We start from the raw sequence: 11546 nt of genomic DNA, 5'->3' as shown, positions 1-11546 counted from the left end.
GAGCATGAACTAAACTGACACAAAATTGACCCGACTTTGATACAAGCCATGGTTGGGACCAGCAGATAATAGCTGGGACTTGAGACCAGCCAACTTTAACTAGTCCTTCATTGAGAAATGAACATTTACTATAACAAAAATAAACATTTTCTAATTAAATCATATTTTACATTAATATTGTATTTCTTAATAATCGTATCTTCATTTTCATTCAGTAAGATACTCATTCTTATAAAACAAAATGTTTACTTTCATGTGATGTTTACTCTTATAAAATAAATAATCATTTTTTTTAATTAATACAAATTTTTGTATTTGTTTAGTTATATTCGATGTTCGTTTATAGTAAAGGATGTTTAATTAACATTAACATTAATAATGTAAGACATTAGCATTTTGTTCATTATTAAAAAAAACATATTGTTGATTTATTTATTTGGTATTAAATCATACGTAGTACTTCGTATAATTCAACAAAAATTGAAAGATATTCATTCAAGAGCATTGAACAACTCAAGGCATTTCATTTGAAGCTTAAAAAAAATGTTGTTGAATAAGCAACATTATTATATGTTTATTTTAATTTACAACTGAAATTTTCAGTTATATGATACTCCTTCTGTCTCTAAATTACATTCCTATTTCTTGCATTTATTCCTCACATAATAGAGAGAAGTAGGAATGTAATTTAGGGACGGAGAGAGTATTAGATGTACTTTCTTTCTTTCCTTTTATTTATTTATTTATTTTTAAGATTTATAGTCTCTTTATTTTACTTTTATATTATAAATGTTCATTTTTTATATTACAATGTTCAATTACTAAATGTTTATTTTTTTAATACATATTACTTTTTTCTAATAAGTATTCATTTTTGCTGCGCAGGGAACATCCAGTTATGGCTAGTCATGAGTCTAGCTAAAAATTTGCGTGCTTGGGACATTGAATTTTAGAATAGAAAGAGTGGAAATTTCACTTTGCGGTTGAAATAGTTGTGGTCTTGTGGACCTTGTGGTGGGTCCAATTGTCCAACCAATTTTGAATTTAGAAAATAAATAAGTAAATAATTAATTAATTGATTGATTAGAGGGCCCTCAGAAAAAAAAAATGGCCTTAATCTTGTCCTATGCATTAAAGCTAAAATTTAGTCATCTAACTTTTTTGTTACATTTGTTTTTTTTCAATAAAAAAAGTTCAGATAATTTCAATTCAGGATAATTTTTAGTTGTAATTTGAATTTGGACCATCCTTAGCTTATTTTTTCTAAACTGAACTTTTTAGAATTTATTAGATATAAAATATGTGTAAATAAGATGAATAAAATAGACCTTCGTTTTGCATCTAATGCAAATTTTCACCAATTTGATTAAAATTAAATTTCCTCAAATCATATCAGGCTTGTTTTGATTTATTGAACTGATTTGAACTGAACTGAACTGAATTGTTCATGAGAGAAGGAAATTAGGGACTACACTGAACTGAACTGAAATTAAGATGAAGCGAACAAACTTTTAAAGTTAACCTAAAAGAAAAAAAAAACCTAAATTGATTAGTATTGTTCGATATATACTAATATTATTGTAAACTGAGTGAACATATAAGTTTTTGATACTCCAAATAGATGTTTGATCAATTTTTTTTCCCAAGAGATAAAGTTACTCTATTCATCCCACAATAAATGAATACGCTGGACTTTTGTCAATATTTATATACTATCCATGTGTTTTAATAAGTGTTACACTTTGACAATATTTTTAGGCAATTTAAATGACTTAAATAAGAGATAAGTAGGGTAGTTAGAGTATTATCAAATTGTTAAAGAAAGATGGTGAAGTTAATAGTTTATTGAAAAGTAATAAATGTGAGAGAAAAAAAAAATAATAGTAAAAAACAGTAATGAGTTTGGGTGGAGGCTATGAAAGGAGAAAGATAAAATATTAAAAGTACCTTTTTTTTAACGGAAAAAAGTACCTTTTTATCAACAATAAAAGTGTAACACTATTTAAGACACGGTCACATTTGATAAATATAACACTTAACACAAAAAAGACTAAGGGGGAGTATTAACTTTGATTATTCTTGTAATATTTTATAAACGTAATAAAAACATACTACTAGTTATCATGAGATACATTATTAGATAGATATTAATATAAAAATTTCAAATATAACTTAATTTTGTACTCCATACTATACTTTTTAGTACGGAGTAATATTTTATACTGCGTATTTAATAAGAATAATGTTAAACTAATGTATTACTTTCTCCATTTTTTTAAATGCATTACTTTCCTTTTGTAGGTGTTCTTATAAGTGCATCACTTTTATATTTGGTAACTTCATATTATAGTTTATCATTTCCCTCTTAGGCCCTATTAACTTCACCTTAAAAAAAATAATATTAATTAAAAATAATTTCACTTTAGTAAAAATAAGTTCAAAGAAGAACCTCAAATCATCAAGATCATCGGTTCAACCTCTGCGTCAAATAGTCATTGATCGAGATCAAGCCTCGTCGGCCCTCAATCAAGAATTCAAGTCAAAGGTCTACATCAACAGCAAGTCAGTTCAACCTCTGCGTCAAATAGTCATTGATCGAGATCAAGCCTCGTCGACCCTCAATCAAGAATTCAAGTCAAAGGTCTACATCAACATAAGTCAAAGTTCTGCATCAAATCTTCGATCGAGATCAAGCTTCGACTCCATCGACGGCCCTCATTCGAGAATCTGATTCGATCTCCACTTTGACTTTGGCGTAATTCACGGATTGACTTGATTCTCGAACGAAGGCCGTCGATGGCATCGAAGCTTGATTTCGATCGAAGATTTGATGCAGAATGGGTATCAGATGATATATTTCAAGTATATCGCTAAAAAATGATGAAAGGAAAAAAGTCAAAAGAAAAAAAAATAATTTCTTTGGAGAAGTTTAGAGTATTTGATGAGAAGTTTTCTCTAGAGAGGTTTTAGAGTATTTGAGAGGTTTTCTCTGTATTTTGAATTAATTTCAGTTCAGTAAAAATAAGTTCAGTTCAATAAAATTCAGTTTTCTTAAAGAAGAATCATAATAGAAAATCAGCAAAAATAATTTAAGTTCAGCAATTCAGTTCAATAAAATTAATTTATATTTCAATAAAAATAATTTAAATTCAGCAAATATAATTTTGTTTCAGTAAAAATAATTTCAGTTCATTAAAAATAAGGTGAAGTAAACGAGACTTTAATTTAAAATCACTTACATTATTTTATTATTTCCCTCTTTCTATAATAATCCTCACTAAAAATATTTCCTAAGTTTAACTGTATTAATTATTGAACAGGAATGGAGTAATGGTAGAAAAAGTTAAGGGGCGACATGTGGGACAATGGTAAGCCAATAGGAGGTGATCAGTTAGTTTGGGCAAGTGTTTTGGAAATAATCTTACCCTAATTTACACGTTTCGGGTGTTGGCAGGCGATCATGCGTGGCCCTTTGTAAAGAAAATTTTGACACATTTCATATTTTCATGTGAATGTGATTGTGACTTTCCTGCTTATGTTTGACCATTTTATTCATCTGTCCTTTTTTTTTTTTTTTTTTTTTTTTTTTTTTTTTTTATAAAATAAAAATTAAATTTGTAATAAATGACTCATGCATGACGTATGGTGAGGTTTCAAATTTTTCATAATAAGGTTTTGATTCAAATTAGGATGAAGACTACACTTGCAAACTCTGCCTTATTGATTGGAATCATACAAATTACAGTACTTCCTCCGTTCTTTTTTACTTGACCCGCTTTGACTTTTACACTATTCACTAAATCACCTTTGACCGTCTTTAGTGAATTACAAGTAAAGAAAAACATATTCATGTTGGATCTTGTTAGAATCGTCTAAATAAGTACTATCACAATATATAACATTTATAATTTTTACTTATAGAGTATTAAATTATTGATGGTTAAACTTATGCATTGACAAGCGGGATAAAAGAACAGGTCAAGTAAAAAAGAACAGTAAACTTTTTGCACTTAATTAATATTGTATACTCATTAACACAAAATTTTAATTAATAATATCTTTAATTATCAATAACTATTAATATTAATAAAAAAAAAGATTAAAAACATTTATAAAACTAAATTTATGGCCTGTTCTCTTTATATTATTTTCAGTTCAGTTTAGTTGTTAATTTCAATCTGTCATAAAATTTTCAGTTCAACTTACTTCACTCAATCAGAACAGACCCTTAATATTATTAGCTATAAAAGAATAAAGCATAAAAAAGGAAGTCCTTGTCCAAAAAAAATTAAAAAAAAAAAAGACAAAATTACCGAAAATTTAATTAGAGCTTTTGTTTTGAAAGCAGGTGAAGTAAAAGATATTACTCCGTATTAATTTATTAGGGAGTGATGTATGCTCTCAACTCTGAGGGATTTTAAAGGGAGGAATGTTAGGCATGTAGAAATGCATAACAAGAGATATTCATGCAATTATACATATGTATAAACAAATGCATATTTTGGTATCATTAAATGATCAAATGGTACCACTAAATATACAGTGATATTATATATGCGCACAATGGTATTATTTATGCATTGAGTTGTACTAAATTTATGCATAAATAGTACAACTGAGAATTCAATGGTACTATATAAACTTTTAGTGGAACAATTAGCTTGTGATCCTCTATCACGTGATACAATCCGACCAAAAAATAGGTATGATCTACCTACATACCTCTTGCTTCCTATTTCTCTCCGCTTTTCTCTCTCTATCTCATATTTTAAAAATATTTTAATTAATGTTATGTATTTATAAAAATGCATAATATTCCTCCCTTTTCACTTCCTCCCCAACTACCAACTCCCAAGTACCCTACAAATTAATTTTGACGGATCACTTTGGATAACTCGAGCAATAAGTGGCGTTAAGGATCATTTATGTATTAATATTGCCACTTGTTCTATCATTTGACGTCCACATCGTGTTTCTTTCCGGAAGTTAATGCTTTCTATACTGCTGTACGTGCTCTTAACGGCCATTGTGTGGTTTTTTATTGTAATGGAACGTCCATTCTTTATGGCTAATGTAATATATAACCCTTAGAGTTATATATAAGCATTTAATACACTTTCAAAAATGGTATAAATTTCCAGAAATACTTGTGTGAACATGGTCCACAATAATATTATTGTAGATCCGAGGTCTATACACACACAACTGATATAATATTGAACTAATGACCCTTATTTTTAACATAGTAATCTTATTTTTAACATGAAAACCTTTATTAGAACTACTACAGCGTTTAATAATAGTGTGAACTTGAAATACGACGTTATTACCCTAATTTTAACATAATGGCCTTTATTATTCATATTGATCCGTATATAAAATATTTCATTAAAAAAACTAACCACTAAAGCCTATATATTACCAAAATGACTTTTATTTCAACATAGTGACCCTTTTTTTTAAATAAAAATAATTATAATGACCTTTATTTTTTATTTATTTATTTATTTATTTTTGTTTTAATAAAACCATTGTCTCTAATGTTAGTGGTTTACAATAAATTAGTGTAAACCAGGTACATGTAAGAATTTGTAATAAACTTAGGAGTTCATGACAAAAACCACGTAAATCAGAGTAACTAGTGTTTATATTTTCATGATTTCCTAACTTTACACAATTTTCTCTAAGTGCTATGTATAACATTCTCCTTATAACAAAGAAAACAAGCAAACAACGTTGGATGAATTTAACTTTGAAAGATAGACACCTAGTCAGGAAGTAGTAATATATGCTAAAATGCTACTCCCTACTTGCTCTATTTCTCTTGGACACGCATGCCGATGCTAATCTTTGATCACTAATATATTTAATTATCAATAAGTATAAATTCTAACAATTGAAAATTAATATTCTATTCATTGATATGATTCCAACAAGTACTCACAAGACTATATTTTTTCTTATGTATAAATCACAAACATTAGTTAAAATAAGGCAAATGAATAGTGCAAAAAATATAAATGGAGGGAGTAATAGCTAAAAATAAAATGAAATGTAATCTAAAGATGTTACTTATAAATTGTGAATTGTCAACACTTTCTAAGGCAGAAATACTTAGAGAACATTGGCTTTATTAAAGCCTATGTTGCCCACTAATTTTAGCTCTTTTGAAAGTCCTTATCATGAAATGATTATGGCAGAATAATGAAACACGTGCACTTTTAGCTGAATCTCTATACTATAAACAACTTCGAGTTATTTATTTGAATTTATTATACTTTCTCCCATTTCCACAGCGAGGGTGTGATTATGTAATAATTGTAGATTTGAATTTGTTAACATTCTTTGTAGTCTTTTGTACATTGTATTAATATTGAAGGCGATACAACATTCATGAACTGTGACTTAGTTCAACAAAAATCACAGGAAAACCAAATGAATCGTCCATATCAGGTAAAAGTGTAGCATATCTGTTTTCATTAAACAAACTAGACAGATCACAAATAAAACAAAATGTCATCACTTACAACAGTTATGAATGATGCCAACTGAATATAACATAATCATTAGCGATCAAGATTTTGCACTACGAAACACTATTAGCACCGTATCAGGTTTAATTTAAGAGTTTAAACAGCGTTATTAAACTAAATAAACAAATCCCATGTTAAAAAGACAACCACGATAAGCAGCAGTGCACTAGCTGACAAGTGGAGCTGGAAGTTGTGGGTTTAGTACCTGAAGAGCACCGATTGCTAGCCACCTCGTTAGGTCCTCAACCTCCAACTTCATGACATCCTTCCTCATGCCAATATCAGCTGCAACTCTGCTTGTGCAGTATACACCCACGGCCATTGCAGCCATTCCATAGGGGCTGGCAGTTAAAAAACGTAATGGTGTTAAAAGAACAGCTGCGAGTGGGCCCCCAATAAGTGACACTGCTTGCCCGCTTTGGCTCATCGTCACTTGGTCAATGACTACAAGCCCTGTTTTGCAATATATAGCAAAATCCTCACAGTTATTCTTGAAGACATTGTAAAAGCCAAAGCCGTTGTCAAGTAGGTATTTTGCTCGATGCACCACAGTTTCATTGGGATCTGATGCCGCGAGAGTGCATGTCCCGCCACGCATTTTAGCAACAAAAAGGGGGGCTTTGACATCGTATTCAAAACGATACAAGATGCCACCCGCAAGGAAACAATCTAAACAAGATGAGACAACCCCATGGCCTTCTTCGGGAGGAATACAAGTAGGGCATGGTACATGGGATCGAGTAGGTCCCGAGCTTACTAACAGAACATCCAAAACAGTCCCTGTTCCTACTTCTTGACCACGCCGAGTGAAGTGGATCACTTTATTATCCCCAACAAAAATACCTACATTGATTAGTAAGAGGAATAAGTATTAGAAGTCAAATTCTCTACGAATAAGAGTGAAGTAAATAGATTTCAAAGACCGTTACAAGATGGCATGACCTTGAAGTTATGGCATCTTAAAAATTCAAAGCACATAATTAAGGACCACTTCATGACGCACGCAAGCCAATTAAAAAACAAATAAATAAAAAAAATTATTACACTAGGCCCCAAATTAAGTTGATCAAAAGTGCTGTCATGCCTGCTAAATCAATTTGTTTTTTCCTCCCTGAAGAATATCGAATCAAATAGACATGATCTTATCAGTCAGTTAATCAATTGATTGGCAAGTTAATAGATACACTCAACTCCTTATACAATGCGCATAAGTTTAACCCTAATATAATACCCCTCTCAGGCTTCTAGACATCAACTCATAAATTTCAAATTAAATTATAAAGCCCATGGTGGCACTACTTCATTCAAGGCTCAAACAAAAACTTTCAGATGCTTGATTGGTCTGCCAGAAATGCCAAATAACAATTCCATAACAAATAAACAATGAAAAATACTTCATAGTTAACATGAAACAGGGCCACAGCCACTCAAATCTGCAATTCTGCGAGAGCCTGAAACCTTAATCCCAGCAATAACTACAATTATTACAAACTGAATTCACATACTATGCTCTCACTAAGTAAGTATTACAAACAACATAAACTAGTCACACAAACTTGTAAATTATTGCACAAACCTGATCACCATAAACTCTGAAAGCCAGGGCATACTGAAAAGGAACTTTTGAGACGACCTCAAAAGAAAGGCAACTCAATCGTCTTCATCAAGTCTATAACAAAGAGATAACACGTGTATACTAGCTCGACAAAACATGGAACTGGGAGCATACTGCCCACATGACTAACACTTAAATGACTACATCCATTCCGTTATTACTAAGCGTGTCACTTGTCTAATACATGAGCCAATTTTCACTTACTCTCAAATGCACATGGACAACCAGCACATGTCACATGAACATGTGCAAATTTGATGACAATAACGACGGCGTGGAGCCATCACATTCGCACACATGGAAAACTTATTCATTCCTAGCCACTACTAACAAAACAATTTTGTAACAACACATTAAGAAAATGAGATATAACTTCCTTATGTAACAACATATTAAGAAGATTGGTGGATATGCATTTTTAGTGTCCTAATGTTTTGACAGACCATTACATCAGGTTTCATATCTACATCAATATAGAAGAACAACGATAGAGAAGGGGCATTGATAGGCATCATAAATATAGTTTGTTAAATTAGAGGCAACTAAGTTACCACGATCACTCCCATGTTCCAACTAACTAGAATCCACTAACATGTCTCACCAATATAACCTAAAATACAATCCATTTAATAGTGAACTGTAAAAGACAAAAATGTTCAGAAGTGGCAGCATTGAAAGAGCCAAGGAAAACAGATACTAGAATAGAAAATGACTCTAGGATGGGATAAAGATCAACCTTCCATTCTAGATATTAGACCAAAGGTGAAATGTCCACATTTTAACACCATAATAAGGATACCACAATCAAATAGTTGGCATCATTACCAACCCCAACTCAAATTCAGTCACAATGTCTACCATTTGCAAACATGACAATTAAATAAAAAATCTCGATATCTATACACCAAAAAGCACTTTCATTTCTTATAATGATTCAAGCAGGTGTAATTTCTTCAATCACTTTAACATTGACCTTCAATTGCATGATCTACTTCATCTTGATCGACGAGCATGTTAAACAAGGGGCTAGACCCTAACAGCATCTTCAGAAAACCACCCTTCCATAACCTCATTTAATAGTCATTAATTAGTTCCCAACAATACTTTAATTTGTTTTCCTCTTTCATCCAATATACCTTTAAGCAATTAATTCATATTTCATGAAAATCTCACATAATTAGACCAACTATCAAATCCAAAAATTAACCCTTCAACTCAAAAACCCACAAACCTTATCTAATTTCATAAAATACCAAACATCAAATCAACATGAAAATAAACAAACACCCAAAATACAAAAAAAAAACCATCATAATTCTAAAATTAAACTATCAAATTAAATACAAAACAAAAAAATTACCATGATGGGCATAAATATAAGCAGTCCTCCAAGAATAGATGTGATCCCCAGGTTTAAGACTGTTTCGATCAACCCTGAAATGGATAATTCATAATCAGACAAATAAAAATTGGAACTTCAGACAAAATTAGAAGTTGGGTAAAAAATTGATTGATCAAACCTGTTAGAAAGCAGACCCATGTTCAAATCTGTTTGTTGGTTCTCTGGGAAAGTTCCTTAGTAAGGAAAGACGGTTAGGAGGGTATATAGAAATTTGACTATGACGCCAATGACGGTGACGGTGGAGGTTAAGCAACGCTAAGCAAGGTGTTTAATGTTCATTAAATTACCATTATCTCTTTTGTGTTCATATTCATGTCGTTTGGAACTCATTATTTTATAACTCCTTCCGCCCGCAATTGGGTATGTTCGGCAAAATATAGCTGTGAAGGTAGCTGTAGATGTGGAGATAGTTGTGAGTTGTGTATGTAGCTGTTAGCTGTCAACAAGCTGTTAGCTGTGAACCTAAATAATTTAGATATGAGGGTTCGGTAAAGTAGCGGTTAACTAGCTATTATATATAAAAATCAACATTTTATTTTTAAAACTATAGATTAAATTTTCAACAGCTACCTCAAAAGCTACCTCTAATTTCAAAAGCTGATCTTTCTGACTTTTCATAAAAGCTACCTCCACCACTAAAAGCTACTCTAACCACTACTTTGTCAAACACTCACATTTTTTTTCAAGTAGTGATTTGACTTGGTCAAACCACTAAAAGCTACCTAAAAGCTACTCAAAAGCTAGCGGCGAACACGCCCATTATCTGCAACATTTGTCACAAATAAGTGTTATATTATGTGTAATAATTTTTTTTTCTTTTCTCTTTTAGTAAAATTTAAAGTGTAAAAAGATCATCTTACCCTTACTTTTTTGTTTTAAATTTGTTTAACTTTTTTTAATTAAACATATGGACCACTTTCTCTCTTCTCTTTCCTACTCACTTTAACCCACTATCACACTTAAACATACGGGACAACTTTCTCTCTCCTATTTCCCTCCTTTTTACTATTTAATTAAAGGAATTTTTGACAATTACCGCCTTCTGTTATGTCCATTTTAGCAATTACCACCTTCTATTTTTTACTTTTTTTCCCCCAAACCACCAATAATTGTTCATCAATTTTGATTTGGAGGAGTGAATTGAAGTGTTTTTGATTGTTTGGGGGAAAAAAAGTGAAAGGGGGGATGAGAATCGAGTTAGGAATGAGAAATGTGAGAGAAATAGGGAGGAAAGAGAAAGAATGATCCTAAAATGATGTCATGTGATAGTTGGGAGGTAAGAAGGTGGTAACTTTTGATGTTTTTGAAAATAGAAGGTGGTAATTTTCAAAATAAAAAATAAAAGGTGGTAATTGCTAAAATGGACATAACAGAAGGTGGTAATTGTCAAAATTTCCTTAATTAAACCCATCCAAATTTAATTAAACTACACTAAAAGTTTTGCCTAGGAGTCCGTAAAAATTGTCTTTGGTGCAGATAACTGTGGGCGGAGGGAGTAATGGTAAATTCTTTTTTTTTTTTTTTTTTTTTTTTTTTAAGACAATAGTATATCTTATCTTACTACCCCGTCCCCAAAAGGCTAAAATTTCGAAAAAAAATTTAGTCCTAAATGGTCATCCTAATTGCATCAAAATACCTCCAATATGTAATAATACTAGATAAATCCCGTGCGATGCACGATTTGTTTGAATTTTTAAAAATATTTATATATATATATATTTATGTGCTATAATTTGTTATATATTTAGATATAATTCTTGATATCAAAGATAATATTTTATATTTAATTAATTTAAACTGGGAAATTTCATTCGCCAATTTTGCTTATTTGTCAAAAAAATTAATTAATTCTAAAAGAAATTAATAATCTCGCATTTAATTGGATACCACTATAATTTACTATCCTACATGAGGCGCTGAAAAAAATTTACTATCCTACGTGGCTCTCTAAGAACTCGGGAAAAGCCCGTGCGATGCACGGTTTGTTTGAATATTT

General features: G+C 30.9%; 1 protein-coding gene across 1 annotated transcript; it reads right to left on the bottom strand.

Annotated features, from left to right (window-relative positions):
- Positions 1-6427: 6427 nt before the first annotated feature.
- Positions 6428-9870, bottom strand: LOC110735406. The gene is made up of 3 exons (XM_021915598.1): positions 9669-9870; positions 9509-9582; positions 6428-7376 (listed from the first exon to the last, which is right to left on the bottom strand). Exons 1-3 carry the CDS (start codon positions 9686-9688, stop codon positions 6700-6702), a joined length of 771 nt encoding a protein of 256 aa, XP_021771290.1. The 5' UTR covers positions 9689-9870; the 3' UTR covers positions 6428-6699.
- Positions 9871-11546: the final 1676 nt, after the last annotated feature.

The sequence above is a fragment of the Chenopodium quinoa genome, unplaced genomic scaffold (genome assembly GCF_001683475.1).
Source record: "Chenopodium quinoa cultivar QQ74 unplaced genomic scaffold, ASM168347v1, whole genome shotgun sequence".
NCBI lineage: Eukaryota > Viridiplantae > Streptophyta > Magnoliopsida > Caryophyllales > Amaranthaceae > Chenopodium > Chenopodium quinoa.
The sequence above is the reverse complement of the archived record's forward strand: the minus strand, read 5'-3'. Positions and strand labels throughout refer to the sequence as shown.